The 23,330-nt window shown below is 43.2% G+C and overlaps 2 protein-coding genes across 5 annotated transcripts in view; one reads left to right on the plus strand and one right to left on the minus strand.

Annotated features, from left to right (window-relative positions):
- The first annotated feature begins 2,192 nt into the window (after window positions 1-2,192).
- b9d1 (B9 protein domain 1) lies at window positions 2,193-5,480 on the plus strand. Its single transcript, XM_046074747.1, has 7 exons — window positions 2,193-2,383; window positions 2,558-2,626; window positions 2,988-3,099; window positions 3,263-3,359; window positions 3,553-3,615; window positions 4,464-4,531; window positions 5,026-5,480. Exons 1-7 carry the CDS (start codon window positions 2,321-2,323, stop codon window positions 5,181-5,183), a joined length of 630 nt encoding a protein of 209 aa, XP_045930703.1. The 5' UTR covers window positions 2,193-2,320; the 3' UTR covers window positions 5,184-5,480.
- Window positions 5,481-5,591: 111 nt separating this feature from the next.
- epn2 (epsin 2) overlaps window positions 5,592-23,330 on the minus strand; it is a 28,119-nt gene continuing 10,380 nt past the window's right edge. For 2 of the 4 annotated variants that reach the window (XM_046074711.1, XM_046074719.1), the window contains exons 2-10: window positions 21,400-22,187; window positions 20,325-20,479; window positions 15,493-15,605; window positions 14,700-14,804; window positions 14,094-14,220; window positions 11,904-12,056; window positions 11,431-11,523; window positions 9,778-10,011; window positions 5,592-9,250 (exon numbers count right to left, since the gene is read on the minus strand). In XM_046074711.1, coding sequence (XP_045930667.1) covers window positions 8,904-9,250; window positions 9,778-10,011; window positions 11,431-11,523; window positions 11,904-12,056; window positions 14,094-14,220; window positions 14,700-14,804; window positions 15,493-15,605; window positions 20,325-20,479; window positions 21,400-21,830 — 1,758 coding nt within the window. In that variant the 5' untranslated portion in view covers window positions 21,831-22,187 and the 3' untranslated portion in view covers window positions 5,592-8,903. The remainder of the gene's footprint in view (window positions 9,251-9,777; window positions 10,012-11,430; window positions 11,524-11,903; window positions 12,057-14,093; window positions 14,221-14,699; window positions 14,805-15,492; window positions 15,606-20,324; window positions 20,480-21,399; window positions 22,188-23,330) is intronic. The other 2 variants (XM_046074727.1, XM_046074734.1) reach the window with 2 other exon arrangements.

The raw sequence follows: 23,330 nt of genomic DNA on the forward strand, positions 1-23,330 counted from the left end.
AATTAACGATCCCCATCCCTATGTGTAGTGAAATGGGATTAAGCTTGATTTGTGGGCTTATGTTTGGAAATACACATATGCAAATTGTGTAAAACTGGAGTTTCCATGTAAAAAAAAAGTCCAGAAAAAAATGAGATCCCATATGTCCAGATGACCCCTTTGGACTGGCTACAGCAACTTTAAATGGGCCATGAGTTATGAAGCTGTCGGGACTCTAAATCAGGCATTTGGCAGGGAGGAGGAGGACTGGAGAGATGGAGGAGGAACAAAAGGGGGTCAGAGACATGGGGGCCGAGGAGAAAGAGGAACAGGAAAGGAGCAGGAGGAAGAGATGGAGGAGGAGATGAAGGGACCCGAGATTTGACAGGTGAATTAGAAGGAGAGATTGAAGAAGAAGGAGGGAGGAATGTTTCATGTTGAGGGAGGAGGATGAGGAGACGATAAAAGGCGGGGACATTGGGGAGAAAGAGGCGGGAGGTGCTGGCAAAAGAAGACAAAGCAATAGAAGAGATGACTGAAGATGAAAACGGGACAGAGGGAATGCAGGAGGTGGAGAAACAAAACTCATGAGACACAAAATAGGCAGGTGGAGGGGAAGGAGGGCCAGTGAAGTGGTTGGATGAAGAGAAGGAGGAATAGGGAGATGCTGGGAAGGAGATGAAAAGTGATGGGGTGGGAGAGAGTTGTCTGTTTAGCTTCCCCCACAAGCAGGCAAAAGAACAGAGCAGTGAAAGGAAGGAGGATGGAAAGAAAGCCACTGTTTGGGCAGTAATAAAGGTCAGGGACTCAGGGGGCGTGCTGCGGTCTGACACCAGGACACACAGAAACCTACCAGACAGACAGGAAGACAGAGACGTGGGGTTAGTAGGCAGACAGATATACAGACAGACAGAGCGGGAAATTATTGGTGTGCGTGACAGAGCTGATAGAAACATCTGATTTCCCACAATAAAACTAAAACACAGCTAATTATCAGCACAAAAGGCAGCAAATGGTTACGTAGACTAATAATTATTCTAAAGTATATGATAGGCTACGCTCCTCACAGCAGTATGGTGTTGAGGGGTACATCACACATAGCCTACTGATTATTGTTTGCCACAGTCCATCCAGACATGTATCCTGTGGTGCTGCATTTTAAGTGAATCCTTGGCTCTGGTTACAGAGGCACTGAAACACAGTCAGGGTGGATTTTAATACTGATATGAGTCAAACTTCTCCAAAAGTCACAATGTATATCATCGACTGAATTGTACAAGCCCTCTGTAATGTCAGTAATGTATCCACAACTATAGTGGACACTTTTTTTTTCAAAAAACTATAGTTCAAATAAATGAGATATATTTGCATAATTTCTGAGAACATGTCCTTGGATATCCTCAGTGGTACACAAGTCTGGACCAGGTCTGGACACAGAAATTTCTTTTTTGTTTAGGCTATGTTTAAGGTTTTATGGTTTTTAAATTAACAATCAACTGTTGGTTTTTTCTGGAATTAATAAGATTTGTATCTTTGAGCGTAATACTGTGTAACGTTACAACAAGGGCAGCAGTATTAAAGTTACTTGCAAGTATGGTTACATTAGGCTGATAGGCTACATTCTCCACTTTATATGATAACATGACTAAGTTACATTTTCTTTATAACAGAAGAAGCAGCGCGATTATGTGGACAACTTGTATAGGCCTTTGTATTTTGCTGTAAATTAGGTTATTAACCTGGTCGCCCGCTAATGTTAGGCCTATTATTTCAGAGTTTGCTAATTGTTGACACACAATTACCATTTAATTGCTTTGAAAATGTCACACAGCAGTGCATTACCTCCTCTCCACATCACCACGATATCTCTGCGTCATTTGTTTGACAAGAAAATCTCAACACACAGGGTCGACTTACGTTGTGTATCTAACATTAATGCTTTACACCACATTTCGTGGCCTTCCTCGGAGGCCGGACCTGCTTTTTACAGATTAATGAAAAGGTAGTTAATGACCTCTCTCACTGGGACCACGTTCGTTTTGCCCTGTGACAATGTCCACGGTGTATGTGGATGCAGCCTTTGCCTCAGGCAAACCGATAGACCTGAGCCGCGCGGATTTGTGTTTAGTACACTGCCGCCATCTCGTGGATTTTACTTGATAATTTCAGCATCGCTTTCGTTCAGTATGGACCTTGCAGGTAGCCATAAGGCGGAGCAAGTGTCGCCTTAGAAACGGACAAGGTTTAGGTCAATGAGTAGCGGCAGGAGCTTTCTAAACTGGACTTAATTACTCCCGAAGCAAAAACGCCTTAGATGTGCAGTTAACTTACCGAAGCCGTGATGGCTACAAGCAACCAGTCGGTGTTTCTTCTCACAGTGAACGGACAGATTGAGGGAGCGAACGTGAGTGGTTCCTCTGAGTTTTAGCCGTCGTTAGCCTAGCAGCTAATTTCAATCAGCGATAGCAGTAACGTTACTCAGTCTCAGCTACACCGTGGCGTGAATTTGTCTCAATTCTCAGTTTGTGTGTCGTCAGTACTTCCAGGGATAAATGTGACATTTCTTGTTGTATTTCAGTTTCCAGAGTTTGACAACTTGTACTGCAAATATTGTTTTGTGTACGGCCACGACTGGGCTCCCACTTCGGTGAGTAAATTAGCTAATGTTAATACTCACATGGTGACCGAGATTATATTTAGTGTTAAATTAGTATTTTAATGTTCTGGTCGAACTACTCATTACTTCCCGCTGGTTATTTTATACAATTGTGGAGTTTTCTATGTCACTTTACTTTGCTATCTGTTCATGTCTGATATTGCAGATGTTTTGAAAGTGCAGTAAAATATGATGGTGCAGTGCCAGTGTTCTGAAAAACATGTATCATAATGTACAGGCGGTTTTTTTTTTTACATGCATGAAATCTTTACAAAATAAAGTTATTATAAAGCAGTTAAAATCCTGTTTGGTTATTATCTTACTACAAGTGTCTACTTATGTTTCTCTTCAGGGTTTGGAAGAAGGCATCACTCAAATAACCTGTAAAGGCAGTCAGTCTTCACACAAATTAATATGGAACTTCCCACTGGAGGCAACGTTTAAGAGCACAAACCCCTCTGGATGTGAGCATTACACACATACCACAGAAGGTCGTTTGGTAGCTGTTGCCTTCATTCATCCATTGATGAACATCTCTGCTCTTTCAAAAATGATATTACACATACACTGTAGAAGATTAAAAAATATCACCTGGTACAAAATGAAGACTGAATTTTCATTTTTCAGGGCCTCAGCTTGTGGTGAGTGTGTATGGTCCAGACGTGTTTGGAAACGATGTGGTCAGGGGCTATGGAGCAACACACATCCCCTTCACAGCTGGACAGTTAGTATTTCCTCCATCTGCTTTTTTTAAGGAACACCTATCCTAGGCACCGATTTATTTAGTAAACATTCACATCCCTGCCTAAAGCATGTCCAAGCTTCCCTTAAAAAAGTAAGCTTGGACAAGGTGGGATCTGATTTTGATTGGCTTTTTGAAGAATTGCCCTTGTTTACTGTCTGTATTCATTTCTCAGGCATCTACGAACCATCCCCATGTTTGTTCCCGAACCCACATGGAGGCTTCAGAAATTCACGAGGTGAGATGTGTGTACAGTCGTGTGTTTGTGTATTTGCTTTTTTGTCTCAGCAGCTGTGGCACTGCGGGTGATGAGTTGTGCCTGCAGGGGGAGGCAGACGCTATCTGAGCATTATCAAACACTTACTGCTTCTGTGTGTGTGAGAGTCCTACAGAGGATACAGTCGTAGGCCCCTGTGGTGAGAATACTCCACATCAGTACATGTTGTTTGCCAGCTGCTGTTATCGGTGTATGGAAAGACACACAGAAACGCAACATTTGTGATATTTTGTTTTCCCACTCGCTGTGGGAAAGTGTCACAAGTAGGGGGTGCTTTCTCACTCATGCACTCTACCTAGTTGTACTTTAAACTACATGTACTTTAACACATCACATCTTGTGTGCCAGAGAGGCATTTACAGGGGAGCGATTTTAGGATAGGAAGTGCATAATATTTTGATGTCCCGACAAGGTTAAGCTTATGCAAAAGAAAGTTGGAAAATTTATTTTTAAAAATTAACCGGGGTGGTGATGGCGCATAGATAAGATGCTTGCCTTTGGTGTGGGAGACTTGGGTTCGATTCCCACTGTGAGACATCCACCATTGTGTCCCTGAGCAAGACACTTAACCCCTCGTTGCTCCAGAGGCGTGCGACCTCTGACATGCATAGCAATTGTAAGTCGCTTTGGATAAAAGCGTCAGCTAAATGAATAAATGTAATGTAAATGTAACCAGAAACAGAATGATACTGACAAAACAATGTCTGCCATGAAGTACAACCCTAATGTGTATACTGTATACAGTGTATAGGCAGCTCAGATTACTTGGAGGCGTAATGAGTTTTAACATGTTTTATGTCCTCATTCAGCTGGCTGTTGGGACGGCGACCTGAGTACACAGACCCTAAAGTAGTGGCCCAGGGTGAAGGCAGAGAAGGTTTGTTGTGTGTCTGTATTTCTTTATTCTTTTTACAGTGTTTACAGTAACAGTTGTTCTCACCTTCTCAATACAGAAAGACATTTTGGTGAAACACAATAAAATGTGTACAGCAAACTCCTTGAACCAAACATTTCTAACATGAATCACGAATAAGTAGGTGGTTTACTTTTAAGTAGATCTGGACGAGCACAATAAAAGTAACTCGACTGAAGACTGGCGGTCTGAAAGCTGGGACATGCTGTTCACGCCAACAAATAGATGGTTTGAACTCTGAGTATAATGCAAGTTTTCAGCCACTGAAATGTTAATGCATATTGTCCGTAAATAGGTAGAGTAGAAATCTTTTTTCTTTGGTCATTTATGCATTTGTTTTAAACACGATTGTGACATTGCTTGAATAAATTGTGACTTATGCTATGTAACAGTTTTCAAAATAATATCTTCAAAATGTCTTTCACAGTGCAATGCGTCTTTTATTATTTGTGTTGCAGTGACGCGAGTTCGTTCCCAAGGCTTTATCACAGTCTCCTTTCACATCCTGACTAAAGACATGAAGAAACTGGGTTACGACACGGGACCATCGAGCCCTGCGAGCACACAGTCCACCACATCTGGCTGGTCAACAGAGGAACAACCGTACAAAATGTAATCACAAGACTGTTTGAGACAATTAGTTTGGTCCCGACCTAAATGAAAGCACTAAACACATTAAATATGAAATGACTTGTTTACATCCTCTGTACAAAAATCCACAATGTTGCACTTCATTTTTTTATTTAATTTAGAAATTAGATTGAGATGTATTCATATAAGCAGTTTCAGATTTTTATGGTATTGAATTTGTTTTACTAAATTTTTACTTTTTTTAAATAAATGTGGAATTTACCTCTGAATTGTTCATGTTTTAATGTAATGCATGTATATATTAAACACAGTCGTCACTGTAGTTGTTTGGACTTGGACACCCCCCCCAAAGTTGTGTCTGAAAATGTCAGTTTTAAACTCATGTTCAGACATATTGGTTTAAAAAAAGAAAAAAATATACACAGACAAACTGTTACAGAGCTGAAGTGATATACATTTTATTTTGAACCAATGCAGCTACAGTTGTCCTCATCCAACAGGGTGCGGCCTGCTGCCTTTGTATGTTTAGATGCTGTTAAAATACCGTGGTGACTTTTCCTACAAAAACCCATTACACAGAATAATAAGGTATACAGAGGAACAGTATGTTACAATAGTACAAATGATAAATTATATTATACAGTTATAATGCCAACAGGTTGAGCACATATCCAATAAAAAAAGCAGCCTGCTCCCAGTACTATGAGAAGGGTAAATAGACAGACATTGAAAAGATTAAAAGGAGGCTGTTTATGCATATAAAGACAGACAATCCGTAAGGTCAGTTAGTCCTCTTGATAAAAAGCATAATGAATACATAGTAACACGCAAGGGAGCTCGCTACACAGAGGCCACATTTTCACTGCACCATAGCCACGACTGTGAAACTGCTGCCAGGGATCAAGAAAAAGTGTTCAACTGCAGTGTCCTCTGTTTGGGAGTGCTGAATTTGTCCAAGACAGTACAAGTTTTTGTTTGTTTGTTTGTTTTCTTCAATGCATTGATAACCTTTTCCACAATCACTGGAGTTAAAGTTAAAAGGTCAGGCCGCAGTGAAATCAAGGCCAGTGAGAAAGTGACACGTCTTAGCTAGAATATCATAGTAGTATTTCAATAAACAAGACTTTATTAGCAAATCTAACGCTGCAAAACACATCAAGCATTAAGTCTTATGTTTTTTTACCAACTCAAATTTTTGCATATATTTAGTTGAGATTAAAAATGTTTGCTGGTCTGCAGGTCTCATCACATCCATTCATTCAGGATCACCCCCACCCCAGCATAAAAGTCATCATCGACCTCAGCATCATCATGAAAACCATACATACATTTGGAGCTGCCCCTCCTTTAGCCTGAGAAATGAAGGTCTGCGTTTAATGGAAATATCAAGGGTCCTGCAGTGTAGCTATCATGCCACAGCAGACCTGGAGAGGGCGCCATCTCACGCCCAAATGAAAAGGGGAAAAAAAACAAAAAAACAAAACACCCCTCCACAGTAACCAAACTGAAGAAAAGGGATTACAGGGACCGAAAGCGAATAAGGGCCTGTAATGCTGGGCGCAATTCATCAACTGTATTTCAACAACCCACTTCTCTCAACCAACAGACACGCTCAGCTTGCTGTCAGTAAATGTGCCAATATTCAGCCAACAGTAACACTTTCTTACACAAACTCCTGCACAAATAGCTCTGAAATATAAAAAACTATAATAATGAAGTCACTGATAAGATGAGCATCCATAAACAGAAAAAACAATGTCAGTGAAGTGTGCCCCTACTGTTCAAACTACTCAAAGTACGACATCCTCATAAATCACAGTCGCTATGACTTTGGTAACAGTTGTGCTTCTAAGAGAAGAGAATTACATAGCCTACCCATAGGGTGAAAAAACTAGAGTGACAGAAAATAGACAAAAGAGAGAATGAAGATGATACATGTTAGTACGCAGCTCCAAAACTCTGAAAAGACTTGGCTATGGATTTACATCTAATGAGTAAATTACAAAAAGTAACCAACAAAATGAACAACTGCTTGTTTACATGACATGTCTCACTGTTTGCTGCGGGATCACCTGTGCTAACAACAGACTGATGAGTGTGCGAGTGTGTGTGTGTCCACCAGGTAATGTTCTTGCAGATAGATTATCCACAGTAAATCCACTCAGAGGTAAAGTCTCTTCTGAGTGGCTGACGTGCCCTTTAAACTCAGAGCTTTCTTTGCAACCCTGTCACCATAGTAACACTTCTTGATCTATGGTTGCATACACAACACAAGCACGCACACACACACACACACTCTCTCTTAAGGCTGCAGATGTCTACATTATCCCTCTGGTTTACCGTCATTTTAGATGCTAACGCAAGCAATTTCTAAGTCACTTCCATTTGACTGAGTGAGAAATGAAAAAACTTGCCCATTAAAGTACACTTGGAAGCTAAACGTATCTCTCATGCAAACTGAGCGTGCGCGCACACACACACACACCAACACACACACAACCCACCCTCTTCCCTTTGACCCTAGAAACAAACTAAAAAGAAAGCGAAAGAAAAACAAACAAAAAAAAAAAAAACTGTCCCATGATGCCTCACTGCATCCATGTATTTGATGCAAAATAATGATGCCATCACAGTTCTTGTCTTTCTCTCTAAACGCACACTGGGGGAGACTTAGTGACAAATACATCAACATGTGGCTGTTAGTATTCGAGCATTAACAGTACACCTGCGCATGAGCGCACACACTAAAATTGCGTTTGCGCATCTTTTCACCCCCTTAGGACAAGGGGTTTATCTCCACTGATGAGTGTTCATTGTTTATCCCGTGACCCCTGGAGGTCAAAGTTCACAGGGAGAGGGGTAATGGGAAAAGGTCCAAGCTGATGTGAAGTGACCAGACAAGAGTTGTGACCGAGTGGTACCGAGAGCCGAGGCAGTGTGTGTTGTCAAGGCCCATTAGCGGCTAGCCTCCCTCCCTTAGCTAAGGTTTAACGGTGAGCCCAACAGTCGCGGAAAGAAAGGGGAAAAAAAAAACAAGACAATAATTGTGCAAAATCCCTGCTTAGTAACACACATACACACACACACGAGTATAAACACATCTGACCATCTCTCATCCTTATTCCAGTGGGTGTAAGTAAAACCCACTGGAATATACACAGTGTAAAAGTACTGAGATGTGCGGACTCACTCTCACACTCGCACAAACACACACACCAGCTGACAGGGCTTATAAAAGATTAGCTCTAACGAAGAGATAAAGATCCTGGCGTTAGTATAATCAGACTCTCCTGTCACTCCACCAAAGACGACGAAAGGAGCAATCGTAAGGGAAGGGAGAGGAGGCGAGTGAATGAGAGGAGGACAGGGAGGAGAGACTGGGTCCTGTCCTGCCCCTGTGGAAAAAAACTAACTGTAAACACCACTGCTACTCTGGAAGTCTGTAGACAGATTCTAACTCTTTGTGGTCACCAACATCCTCGTCAGATCAGTACAGGACACACGGGTCTAGGCAGCTTGTAGCATTGAGAGGAAGAGAGGAGGAAGGAGTAAAAGAGTGTGAGTTAAGGTTGGTGGAGGCCAGACTGGGACTACGACCTGGCTAGGAGCTGGTTATAAAAAAGGGATCAATGGGATAAGACCTCTCCTTGTTCGTTGTGAAGCTTCTTAAGGAGCCACAGTGGAAGAGAGAGGAAGAGAGAAAGGAGGGGGTTAGTCTGGGGAAAGTGGTCCCCCAGTCGCCCCCTCACAAAAGGAAGGGGTTGGTGGTTCCGGTGGGTTGCGTCCCGGCCTGGGGCGGCATGCTCATCAGGGGCTGGGGCATGGACATGGAGGCCGGAATCCCCACATTCGTCCCCACACCTCCGACAGCGCCAATCCCCATTCCGGGCATCACGCGGCCCATGGGGGCCATCCCTGCAAGGGGGACCATGTTGATGGGCTGAGCGGGCATGGAGGAGAGGACCATGGGCTCGGGCATGCCGCCGAAGCCGGCGGGCATGGGGCTGACCCGCATCTGGTTGAGAGTAGGGGGAGCTGGCTGGCTCACTTGGAAGGGGTTGGCATGGGATGCTGGAGCAAGAGCAGAGCCACCTGAAAAAAAGAGAAAGGAAGAAAGCAAATGTTACTGAGCTCACAGAGTACCAGGGTAGCATATCGTACATGGTCAGTCAGGCTCTACAGTGAGGTGAATATTATGGCGATAAATAGAAATCCACATCCATAAATTTATGATAAATGGGGAATATCTGAAATTAATTGGGTATGATTAATCTCTCTGCCCTTTACAGCTAGGGCCAATGACTCAACATTAAACTGTGCAGATGGGTGTGTCTGCCCATGTGTGTTGAGGCCTGCACGTGTATGTGTATGTCCATGTCCCTTGGCTTAATGACTACACTTCCTGGCTAGTACACACAGTTATCTAATCTGTAAGAACTAACCAGTGTTTACCCGCTTAAAATAACTTCATGTGCATTTAGAAAAAAAAAACTCTGACATCCACTCTGTAAAAATGCTAAAAAAAATAAGTGGTAAGACTGAGAACATTTCAAGTTTTGAGAACAACTTTCTCATATTTTATCTTCGTCCCGACCCACCCCCCGCCCCCCCCACCCTACCTGTTGAAGCTAAGAATGGGTTGACGACTGGCGCAGGCTGGGCTGGTTTAGTCACCAGAGAATCCAGATCGACCAGGGCAGCATTGGGACCCAGGAAGGACTCTGGAGTCTTCCTAGTTGGGTTTGAGATGGCCGAAATAGACACGGAGCTGGGCAGGGGGTCAAAGAGGTCCAGGCTACCGCTGCTCGCGAGACTGGCTTGGGAGGGGATAGAGGACGCTATGCCCCCATCACCTGGGGAACAAAGAGCAGTTGTAGTTCACTGATGAAAAGTTGAACTTCTCTTTGAGGGAACAAAAATGTCATTAAACACTGAGACATCATGAATACAGGAAAGCAATATTTCTTATGTAGAGCAGCGCAGAGTTCAAGACTTCAACTCAAATCAGGCTTACTGTGCGAGAACAGAGGTACAGCGACCACAGTAAACCTGAGTTTGACACGGCTCCAGTTTTTTTTTTTATCCCTGGGACACTGAACAGTTACACACATTTTGCATTACAAAAGGTCTGGTAAACATTTTTTTAAAAAGTGTATTTTTTGCCTATTCTCGCCTCAGAAAATATGCAAATAATAATAAGCAAATAAAAATAATCTATACTCTCACTTATCACCAACCACCCAATGGACCAGAACACAGAGCCCACCTGCAGGTGGTTACCAGGAAATAAAAATGAGTTGATGTAATAAAGTGATCAGATGATGCTTTTATGAGAAGACATCAGAGCCAGACAGCTTTTTTTGTTTTTGATTTTGTTTTTTGCGGCAGCAGTGGAGACAATCATTAATGCACTTGCACAAACCCAGCATGCCAGCTGCCACTCACACACACACACGGAAATGTCAAAGACGGAAACTGTAGCAGGGCCAAAAACAAAAAAAAGGCTCATGATAAGGTCAGACAGGCCTCGTGGTTATTAACACCCATAAATCCTGTAGATTTCAGCCAGAGCTGATTCAAATAGTAATATTTCACCAACTCATCCTGAAGTTCGTGTCCTCAACACAGTGTGTGGCGATAAGGTGGCTGGTGTTTCAACGCTGTACGCCTGTGTTTATGTTCCGTCTCACCTCGTCCTTGACTGTATCAGAAGTTTGTGTGTTGAGCTGGAGCAAAAGTCACACACCAATGTCACGCTCCCACACCCAGAGGCTGACAAACCACACAGACAACACTCAGACCTGTGCCAAACAGTTCACTGGAACTCTCTTTCACAAAACAACCCAAGTGGAGTTGTGAATGGGTTTAATTCACACTTTTGGAACTTCCACTGTTGGTCCAACAGAGCAGATTTTAAAGCAGAACTAAAAGAGATTCCATTAACTAGATGGCCCAGGTCGAATAATGTATTTGCAATAAAATCAGATCACACCACACTGATAGGGGACCAGACCAGAGCAAACGGCTACTTTCCCTCCATTTGATAGGATTACTGTAGCATTTGATTGCATATGTGGGGGAAAATCATCAACTCCGATTGTTCTTACGCTGCCTTTGCTAAGGTCTGGTGAAACTGACATTCAAAGACAAGACGTGTGTGTCTGCGCCCGGCATAAATAAACATTATATCTGCAGACGGGCATCATTTCAGACACTGAGGAAAGACCACACAGACTCCGTGTCAGTAGAGAGACGAAGACAAGGGTGAGTACCAGTGGGGACAGAGGAGGAGGAGCGCAGGCTGTCAAACTCTGAGAAGTCCTCTTTTGACGTACCGTTGGATGCACTGAACAGGTCAAAGCTACCTGAAAAGGGGACAACGCACACACACGCACACAGACAAAATCGCCCAAACAGGCAGCAGACACACACACGTAGACAGATGAAAACGCACAACAAGTATGAATGAGTATGGATATTTTGGTAAACAAAAAGAGACAAATGAACACAATAAGCAAGCGAAAGCATGCAGATGTGCATAAACTTTTGTTACTGCTATATGTGCCCCTTCTGACACAGCGGTTGAGTCTTTGAGACACTCAGCTAGCCATTAAAAAAAAACTCTCTCTATCCATTAAAATACAGCTCAAAGAGCGCAAACTTCCATAAACACTAAACAATTTTCCAAATGTCTTTTTGACTCAAATGCATCATTTCCAAAAGTGACTTTTCCCCTGATGGTCACCTGCGTTTGAAGTCTTGGGGCGGGCGGCTGCGGAGCTCCAGGGGTCAGAGGCAGGAGCAGAGTTTGATGCCCAGGGATCAGTGCTCTTCAAGGGTGGGACAGAAGGAGGAGCGCCCCATGGGTCCGATGGGGCTGCTGGCTTAGGGGCAGACCCTGGGGAGAAGGGAGAGGTTCAGTGTAAGGGGGGGGACGGGGAGGTTGGATGAAACGTACAAAACATCCTCAAACCGCAAACTCACTGTCATTCAGAAGCCACAGAAGAGAGGTGCAACAATTTCATCACTTTTTTCAGAAAAAAAAAAAAGAAGACACCATCCACTCCCTGCTATCCAGTTTCTCCACACTGCCTGCCCCGACTGCCGACACACAGCCTGGGATTTCCCAACCTCTTTGCTCTTTTTCTGTCATCTCACAGCGAGAGGTTGAGGACATCATTAAAAAGATGAAACCATCCACATGTGCCCTGGACCCCTTCCCCACAGCCCTGGTAAAATCCAACCTCCATGCCATAAGTCCCCTCATCACAAAGGTCATTAACCACTCCCTCCAGACTGGCCATGTTCCATCAACACTGAAAGCCGCTGTCATCAGGTCATTTCTCAAAAAACCCACCCTAGGCCCAGAAGTCTTTGCCAACTACAGGCCCATCTCTAACCTTCCATTCCTTTCCAAGGTGCTGGAAAAAGTAGTTGCCACACAGCTTCAGGACCATCTAAAACAAAACAACTTGTTCGAAAAATTTCAGTCTGGTTTCCGCCCTGGCCACAGCACAGAAACAGCCCTTGTCAGGGTCACAAATGACCTGCTGATGACTGCAGACGCTGGCCCCATCTCTCCTCATCCTCCTGGACTTGACACCAGGTTCGGTCATCTGACATTACCAGCATCACCTTCTCTGGCAAAAATATTCCACTTTCAACATCAGCCACTAACCTGATTGTTAAAATGGACTCTCATCTGACCTTTGAGGCTCACATCAAACATCTCTGCAAGACCTCCTTCTTCCACCTCAGGAACATCGCCAAACTCCGTCCCACACTCACTCCTACAGATGTGGAAAAGCTTGTCCACGCTTTTGTCTCCTCCAGGCTGGACTACTGCAATGCGCTCCTCACCAGGATCCCTGAGAAAAGCCTTCAGAAGTTGCAGTGCATCCAGAACAGCGCTGCTAGGATCCTGTTGAGGGTGCGCCAACATGACCACATCACCCCCATCCTCAAATCACTCCACTGGTTTCCTGTCTCACTCAGGATTGAGTACAAGGTCTCCCTCCTTACCCACCAGTGCATCCATGGTGAAGCCCCGACTACCTCAAAGAACTCCTCACCCCACAGACCTCAACACGTACCCTCCGATCTGCCACAGTATATCTCCTGAAACCTCCCAGAACCAAGCTATGTACAATGGGAGATCGGGCTTTCTGCTCAGCTGTTCCCAGACTGTGGAATGCCCACCTGAGGACACCACAGACTGTGGATGCTTTTAAACGTGGCCTTAAAACCCACCTTTTTAGGAGAGCTTTTGATTGAACTCTTACCCTTTTCCTTATTATTTTTGTTTATTTTATTTTATTATTTATCATTTATTATTTTTATTTTCATGCTCTCCATGTGTTTTTATTTTTAGCACTTACCTGTTTTATCATGTAGCACTTTGGGATTTGCGTAAATATAAAGTGCATTACAAATTAAATGTATTATTATTATTACAAAAGATAAAGTCAAATTGGATGAAGAAGATGAGGAGGAACAGAGGAAGAGAGCAGGAGAAAGGTGCGAGATTTCAAATGAGAGGCAAAAGTGGTTTCACGCAGTTTCTGATAGCATGCATGGATTTGATCCGACCCATTCCTAAACTACTGCTCATCGGTCTACATTTACGTATCTGACTCCCCACAGCTTCCTCCCTTGCTTCTACACTCCTATCCTTCACAATATCTTCTTCTAACGTCCTCCCCCCTCCCCTCCTCTCTGTGCAGTAATGCTGCTGAGCCAGTTGAGCAGCATTCCTATTTAACAAAGAGTCACAGTCCTATGAGCTGCAGGTGGAGAGCAGAGACGACGACGAAACACACACATAGAAAAACTGACTCTTTACACAGATACTTCAACAACGACAGTCAGTGTGTAGACATAATCAGATATGACTGTTTCCACTGAGCGAGAGTGTGTACTGTTTGTGTGTGTATACCATAAGGCTGCCAGGGGTCTTCTGATGCAGCAGCTGCCCCAGCCGCGGCTCCGGCCCTGGCGCCCCAGGGGTCAGCCGTGGCACCAGGCTCTGGGACATCCATCAGATCCATCAAAGATGACTGTGGCTGGACAGAGATGGAAGGGGGAGAAAAAAGAGAACAAAGGATGCAGATACAAGAGGAAAAATGAAGAATGGGAGTAAAGATAGAGAGGAAAAAGATGAGGGGGAAAAAAACGTTAGGAAGGACCATCTGTTGGTCAAGTCATTATCTTCTCTACAGCCCAAACACTATTCAAACATTCTGAGGGAGGTCATGTCGTTATGTGCTGAGATAAAACATGAGCCATAGTCATGCAGCCGTACTTCTTCATCACTTTAGATCTGCGTGCCCTCAAACTCCAGTCAGCCAGCTATTCAGGCAGAATAATGATGAGTAAAGTAGGCAGTCAGCTGCCAGTTAGTGGTTTCATTACCGCTACTGAAGCGGCAGATAGGGTCAGGCAGAAAAAGAGGATGGGGAGAGACAAGACTATTTCAGGAGCATGGTCATGATAATGGAATAACTGCGTCACTGTAACGTCTTAGTGGTTGTGTGTATTTTACCCCTTTCTTTTTCTTGGGCAGTTTTACTGAGTCTGGACCTCCTTTCTTACTCTCCTCCAAGGCCATCTGTAGTCTCAGGTCGTCCCCTCTGCGTATACGCTCCTCCTGAACAAACACAGCACAGTTAGCATTTCCCCAACTGATGCATAGAACAGTACATTGGTATTGTAACCAAGCATCCTGGGTTTGCCTAATTGTATGAACTTAAGGAAACAATAAATGGTCCAAACTTCTGAATTGAAACATTTTAATTTACATTTTGTTGTAACACACCACACAAATTAAAAACCATCATTCCTCCCAAACTAAGGAGAGCTGAATCTCACTCATTTGTCTCTCCTGGCTCCCTTAAAGTCAAGATGGCGGTGAACAAAAATGGGGACTTATTCATCTCCTATTGTGCCTAACTTTAGTGGATCATATCGTATAAGGTATGGAATTCAACTGCAGATGCTCTGGTTCAAGAGGAGACTAAACGTTTCCAATGCATGTCAGTTTTTTAGCCACGTCAACGGCCATATTGTGGCCTGTAATCGACTAGGTAAGCCTTGCTTTCAAGCCTAGCTGATGGCCGGAAATACCTTTTTCTATATTGTAACGCACATCGTAACATGGTGAATACTGCTGAAAAGACGAAAGTCTAAGTTTTATCATAGGCTCAGTGAATAAAATAGGTTTATCAAAATTTGTGTAATGCAAACACAAATTTCCCTACGCGGGCAAACAAAAAGGAAATAATGACATACTCATTATCTGCCATGTCAGCAGATCTGTGTACTTGTGTTTGCTTTACCTGCTCTGCCGCCTCTCTACTCATGGCCAGAGCAAGCTGCAGCTGTAGCTCCTCCTCTCCGCTGGTCTGAGGTCTGGCCTGCTCAAGTTCTGAACCCGCATTGGGAGATGTCGCTGTAAGACACATTCAGAACGTATGTTAACATCACTAACACATTAGACTCCATCACACATTGTATATACTATAATTATACCAAAAACTAGTGTCGCTGGTTATGGAAATTCTCTCACCAAATTCTGATAATAATAATAATAATAATAATTCATACATAGACATATAACAGTGTTGTCTAGTAAAGGAAGTCACATTTGAATTACATTTGTACTGTATAGAAAATACTGTGTGTGTGTGTGATTAGGGGCCTTTGGTTAGGGCTGTAAGAGAGGACAGGTTCATTCAGCTTATTTGATTACATCGGGCCATGTGGCAACACAAAAAACCACACGTTGCATGTGGTGCACACACATATAAGTCACAATGCCAAAAGACACTCATTAAGGTAGCGTGGAGCGTATTCTTCAATTCATAGTATGACTGTTTCTTTGGTGAGAGCAACTTTGCCTTTTCCGAGGGAACCTTGGCGTGGGAGGTGATGAAGACCCAGCGACATCACCACATCGCCTATAGCACTTCTTGACTTTTCTCTCTATATAATGTCATTGCTTCTGCGTCATCATTTCTCAGCACTCCCAGCTTATTGCAGTTCTGTACATGTGTGTGAATGTTGTGGGTGTACAATATCTGGCGCACTACACATGTGTTTTCATGGGCTTAATTTAAGATTTTCTATGCAATTGTTCATATTCAAACTCTGTTACACTCCACTATAAACAGTATGCATTGAAAAAATATGTGGTGTGAAAATTAAATCTTAACATTTTGGTGGGATCTTCGCCCAACCTAAGAATATTCTTCTCAGACCTGAATGTTGCTCTTCTTCTCCAACATCAAGAATGAACACTGTCTCTCTCCTCCTGGCCTGCCTTTTCTTTTCTCTTCGTCTCGGCTCCAAACAACAAACACAAGTCATGACATGCTCTGCTGCTGATGTAGACACTCCCAAACACACACATACAAAAACACACACAACCTCAATACATCATGATGATCTTGCGTTCCGTGTTACATCATTTCGATAGCTATTCTGAATGCAAATGCTTAGGAAATGATTCGTAAAGACTTTAGAGGAGAGACAAAACAACCTTGACAAATATGACTAGGGGAAACACGGACTGTTAGTGTCACTATTTGACACAATTACTCTGACAAACATCCTCTGTCAAGTAGGAAGTAGATGCTACATCAGCAGGTTTCCTACAAACATTACTAAGTAAATTTGCCACATCAAATGTTTCCATGATAAGGAAATTGAATAAACAATGTTTTTGTTTTTTTAAAGGAATAATCTGACATTTCCATTAACAGATAACAGGCTTGGCATTCCTTGAAATGACTGAAGAAAGCAGTTGCAACTTAATCATTTTGGGACCTGCCAAGTGTAACAACATATTAAGCGTACTTTGTGTTGATCAAGTAGCTGTCATTACAGCTGAATTTCCGCATGACTCCTAAAAATGACAATTTTGACAACTTATGTATTTTTAATAATAAATTCACTGCGCCTGTCCTGCAACTCTGGCCTCAGACCTTGGTCCTTGTCTTCTCTCCTTCCTCCTTGACTCCTTTCCTGCCTCGCTTGCTCCTCGTCAAAACCCATGTCTCCCTACCACCATCTCCAAGTTGTGTGTCTCCAGGGAAAGTAACCAGAAGCCCCAAGGCTAAAAGTGTTCTTGGTTAGCTGGACTTGAGGCACAGCTTTAACATCAACTACGCGTCTGCCTTTAATAGATGGTGAAAACAGTGCTACTAACGCCCACACAGAGACAAATATGACCCTGCAAAATATGCTGGAATGATATATGTGAAATTGTGGACAACATCAAACTTGACAAAGAGAGCAGACACAAGTCTCAGTCCTTAGCTAAGTAACAAAATGTGTGTGAAAATTATGTCTTTCTTGTATATTCGACAATATCTCCCGTTAATGTAAAGTAACAATCTTCTATCAAAAGGAATATTTTCCTTGAGCTTCCATTAAATCTCTCCAAAAACAACTGCACTGCAAAATGTGGCTTCAACAACAGCTTTTTCAACCACTAAGCCTAAAGAGAGGACTAAACTGGCAACACAATGACACACAGTGCAACACTTCATAGAAGCAAGTCAGGAAGACAAATAAACAGAACTCAAGGCCAACTACGTATATACTATTTCTTGCCTGCCACTGTGGGAATGGACCATATACAGATAATCACGCTTTCTTGGCAGTCCTCACAGACACAGCTCTGCCTGCTAGAAGAAAAATGCTCAACTTTCTGGGTCAGTTCTTCTACAGTTAGATAAGAAACAACTGGACTAAACAGCTGTCATCTTCATTTTCAATACACAGAATACTGAAATTAAATAAACTTTAGCTTGCAAAACCCTTCAAACAAAGATTAAGTGCAGCATGCAATCCAAGTGCAGAACAGAGATAACCAAGTCTCGGAGTAAGTGAAATGGGCTGATGACCGCTCGTGTCATCGAAAGTAGATTTATGTGGTGATAATAGCGCACAGGATTTTTATCCCAGGGTGTCAACCGCTAACGATCTCCACATTTGCAGACTTTGTCTCTTGTCTCTCTAGATAAAGAATTACGGGACTGTTAGGCAGTTCCTTAAATGCACAGTCTAGATTCTTAAACAATGTGCGACATAATGTCTTCATATGTTTTCCCAGACCTTTGTGGGAAGTACATCACGCAAAGGCAGGGTCTGGACTGAGCACTGGTCAGTATGGTGACAGACAACCAAAGAGGATGATCATAAAACTAAAACACTTGGAGCCCTGCAGGGCTCAACAATAAAGATTCCCCAATTGCCTGGGGCAAGTAAAATGCCACGTCAAAATGCCACGTCGGGCTTGTAAATCTAGCAATACACTTGCCCAATCGAGCATGCTGTAAAAAATAATTAAACACGTTTGGTGTAATTTATTATAAAGCCACACCCCCTCCCCTGGTCTGTGTCGGGGCTGAGCAACTCCACACACACACACACACACACACAGTCAGCGGACAGCAGATCAGAGAGGCCAAAGGGAAAATACTGAAGTTGAGGATGACTTTACTATAAGTAAGTGCAATAAAACCTTTGTGAGTAAAAAGCTTATACGTTATCAATACACCTGTTCAACCAGCATAAAAATATAGTGACTTTGCGGTTGTAAACATTTCTGATGCCAGTGTTCGCCCTATATTCATTTAGGAGCGGAAGTGCGCCGCTGCTGATTTATGACCACAGCTACTAAAATTTCCCACAATCATTAAACTATACACTAATGTTTTCAATCGCACACTTTGCGAGCGCGGTAACACTCAACGCTTGGCTAGCTTCCTCTCCTCGTTCTTGAAGTTCCATGATAACGTTAGTGTTTGTTCCTGCTCCATTTTCAGTGTAAAAAACGACCAAAAAACAGCGATTTTAAGCCGTTTAGCTCGGCGAGATGAGAAAAGTCAGTTGCTAGGTAACAGACATAAAAGTTGATAACCGATGTCTGATTGAGTTTTTAGGAATTCCTAACCTGAGATAAGATAAGATGAAGTAAGATAAGACAGGATTCCTGAAGTTAGTTAGGATTTGCTTCTGTAATACCAAATTGGGAAAAATTGTACACTATATTAAAGACATTTTAATGCCTTACATTAATATAAGATATTTTGGTGACTGCGAGATATGCTAGGTCAACACCATGGCATGGCTGCTCATTTACACACTTTCTGGACAACAATACTCGGAAAGTTTGACTGGAATCCCAAAAATCCCTCCTGACAACGCCCACATCGGCAGCCCAGCCTCTCTCCTACTGGCCAGTCTCTCCTTCAGTTTTCTCAAATGATGACTCAGCTGCTGGAGCTTCCACCTCCGAGCCACAGACTCAAACACAACGCACATGTAGGAATGTGGGCCAAAGTAAAAGATGAATTGGCAACACGCATGATCCATGCAGGCTGAAACCACATGCGTGGAGACAGACAAACACATAGCCATAGGCGCGCGCACGCACACAGACACCGCCATCCTGCTGTGTACAAAAGACTGGGGGTCAGACGATGAAAGGAAGGAGGCCAAGCTTCACTCTTTCAATTCTCCATTCTTCCCCTCCGTCCCGCTCTGTGTTACCCCATTTCCTGCCTGGGATTTCTGTTTCTTCTCAACTCTCCCCCTCAGTCACTCCATCTTTCTTTCAATCCATTTGAACACTGCTAGTTACAGGAGAAGCAGAAAAAAAGCCCCTGAAGTGTCACTACAATCCCACTTTACTAATTTCCCTTCCCTAGTCCCTCTTTGTTACTGAATGTTATCCAAGTCTGGTTCCCATTCACTTGTTTTTTCCCCCCATCTCTTAGTGCCATCTTCCTTGTGGTGGCACCATCTGACAGTGTGTTTCTATATCTCTCCCTCACTGTGTCACTGGAGGAGTGAGTGTATCATTAAAAAGAGGAGCAGATTCCTCTGTCATGTGGATGATAGAGGTTGTTGGGAGGAGGGGGGTGAACTCTGCTTCCTCTTCTGTGTGTGTGCTGAGGAATGCAGCCCTACTGCGGGACTGCGAGCCAGAACAGGGGGAGGGGCATGTTTCAGGATGTAGGCCAAAGTTGCACCAACTGGGACACAATACAGTATAATGCAATATTCTGTTTTAAATTTATTGCTTAAATGTATGGAACGAGCCCTGTGTGTGTGCGCAGCCCACACACACACACACACACACACACACGCCAATACTCACAGCCATGGTAGGAGGCAGGTGAACCCTCCGACCTGCCATACTCTTCGCTGTAGGAAGTGGAGAGGTTGGGCTGTGATGAGCCTCGGCCAAAACCCATCTGACTGCTCCCTGTGGACACCTGTGCCATACGCTCTTTGGTCTTCAACGCTTGAGACCTAGTAGCACAAAAAGACAGAACAGCATTTGATCAGTAATCTTGACTCAAGTCTTTTATGTCAAGATTTTTATGATCCTTGGTGTGACGTCCTAAAGGGAATATAAGAATCAGGCTTTTCAAGTGATTTCGGTTCTAAAATACCATGGTTAAATCAGTAATTAGAATTAAACATGCTGCCCAACAAATGTTGAAGCCCCTCTTGGGCCAATTAGTATAATTCTGGAAATGATTCAATGCCCTAATGTTTTGCCAAATCTGATCAGCCTCTCAGATGTGTTATAAAAAGACTCTTTCTAAATTCAGTTATCCAGCAATATATTCAAGTAAAGCCAGAGCGAATCCCATGAGGTAGACAACTCATGTCCAGTGTGGTGTTTGCTTAAAACTGTTAAGCTGGGAAAGGCATCAACTCGGTTTTTAAAGTGCAATAACTTTGCACTTCTTATCAGTGATAGAGATCCACTGTAAATGACCAAACGGCAGACGGGATATGGAGGAGCATGGACTTCCCGGGGATCAGTTTTCATTTATAACCAACAGGAGTGGAAACACAATGAGTCCTAAAGTACCCCCAGCTCCCAGGGGAATAACACAGTATGATACTATAAGGGAAAAACCCATGGTAAGCCCCCAAGTCGTTTTACTTTACAATTTGTTTACAGTGAATACTGATGACCATCAGCCAGATAATTATTACAATACTTCCACAGTCTCAAACTACTGTATTGGAACTGTTTGTAGATGGTTCAGCTAAATAGTAGTCTTTTGCAACTGCATTAACAAAAGCAGCAGCTACCATTAAAAACTGCCCACACACAAATGAGCTCAGGTGAACTTTTCACAATAGCGTTGGGCACAGCCTTATACAGTATATCAGACTCATGGATGTGTTCAAACTTGACTTATAAAAGCTCTTACCTCTCTCCTTTGAGGCGGTCCTCGTCTTTGAGCAGGACCACCAGCTGCTTGCTCTTCTCCCTGACGTTGATGCCCTGGTCTTTGCCGTCTCTGTCAATGTACTGGAAGTCCTTCAGAGTCTGGATGGCGAAGATGTTCTCTTTGCACTGCAGCGCCACTCGCTCGGAGCCCGTCTTGATCAGGTAGTCGAGCAGGGTGAGCGCCTTGTAGACGTGGCGCCAGTTCTTGCCGTGGTCGTTCAGCCGTTTCCAGATCATGCTCATGATCTCGCTGAAGGCCACCACGTTGTAGGTCAGGTCGGCGATCTCAGACATAAGGGAAGACGACGGGCCCCAGGGGTCGTTGGAGGTGGCCTCTCTGACTTTCTTCTCCGCATCAGAGTAGTTGTTCACCATGTTCTTCATCTGCCGGCGGATGGTGGAGCTTGGCATGGTGGCAGTGGAGATGGGACGGACAGGAAGAAATACGATGTAAGCTCTCACACAGGAGAGGAGCTAGGACACAGATAATGTAAGGGTAGGGAGGCTAACACATAGAGGGTGTGGGTGTGTACTTCCGCTGAAGCTTGTGTTACGTGTCCATGCGCCTGTGTGTCCTTTGTCAAGGCACGGCGGTGGCGTGTGTTTGTGTAAATCTTCTAGTGTACAAGGTGTGTGCGTGGTGTATGTAGGCTTTTGTTTATGAGGCTTCTCCAGGCCAGTGTAGTGTTCCTGAGTCCTCCAGAACGCCGTCTGTTAAAACCATCTCCACACACACAGTGCCGGCTGCACACATGACCACGCCATCACCTAGGACAGACAGACAAATAACAGGTCAGTGGAAAGCAGAGAAGAAACAAGAGGGGGTAAAACACATTTAGGAAAGGTAACAGAATAAGAAAAGTGAAAAATGCTCCATACAACCAAACTAAGAGAGCAAACACCCCAACACTTCCGTGGTGCCCGAGTAACTGCCCACATGGCAAAATGCCAGCAGCTTAGTAGCACTATGACAACTTCATGTTTCACTCAAACTAAAATGTCATGTTGTATGCCAATAATCCCAGCTAATCAAGTTCCCCTTAGCTCAGTAGTCACGCTTGAAGCATATATTATTTAATTCAACTTACCTTTCACTACAAAAACATTGAAATAATTATCTGTATGAATTTAGCTTTAATATTTCAGACACTATTTTGATTGAAATGACAAAGACATACAATGAAACATCTGCTTAAAGCAAAAAAAAAAAAAACAATGTCATTGTGATCCAAATTTCCACATCTAAATAATATGATTGTGAAGATAATTTGTATTTATAGGGGCAGCTGTAGTGCTTTCCTTTTTGAAACCAGACAAAACAAGGTTTCATACTTTCAAACTTAGATAAGCAATTTCCATGCACTTGCACAGAGCCTGCCTCCTTCATTTAAAATCAAGGCCAAGAATTGTTTCCACTTTTCTAATTACACATGATTTTACAGTAACCTGACTCAACTGCAAATTACAAGGCAGGGTGTTGCAAATGAATCATTTCAGCCAAGGCAGTCAGGTCTGCGTGGTGGTAAAGCTGCTCAATGGATGGGCTTGCAGGGTAAGAAATCGGGGCAAGAAACTAAATAAATAAATCTTTTTACTAAGTAAATAAAATGCATCAATGCTTCATTTAATTACTATAACTACCATACCATAACTATATACACTATGCACTGTTTTGCACAGACAATTATTACTTTTGCACAACACGCTTATGCTGTGGACGTGAAGACGGCGTGATTTGATGGTGCGTATGGCAAAATGGAGGAAGAGAGAGAAAATAGGGAGGAACGAAGAGAAGAGACAGACCAGAGGATGTTCAAAGTATGGGATAATTTCAAGATAAAAGAAAACCACAACTCTGTGCAGTGTGTCTACTGTAAAACGTAGGGCCCTATGATTTTCGCGATGTGGACA

The sequence above is a fragment of the Micropterus dolomieu genome, linkage group LG02 (genome assembly GCF_021292245.1).
Source record: "Micropterus dolomieu isolate WLL.071019.BEF.003 ecotype Adirondacks linkage group LG02, ASM2129224v1, whole genome shotgun sequence".
Lineage (NCBI taxonomy): Eukaryota > Metazoa > Chordata > Actinopteri > Centrarchiformes > Centrarchidae > Micropterus > Micropterus dolomieu.

Bases quoted from the DNA above. Each gene is read 5' to 3' on its own strand.
- b9d1 (XM_046074747.1), top strand. From the start codon at position 2,321: ATGGCTACAAGCAACCAGTCGGTGTTTCTTCTCACAGTGAACGGACAG. The intron at 2,384-2,557 runs GTGAGTGGTTCC...GTTGTATTTCAG, and splicing joins GACAGATTGAGGGAGCGAAC to TTTCCAGAGTTTGACAACTT. The intron at 2,627-2,987 runs GTGAGTAAATTA...GTTTCTCTTCAG, and splicing joins ACGACTGGGCTCCCACTTCG to GGTTTGGAAGAAGGCATCAC.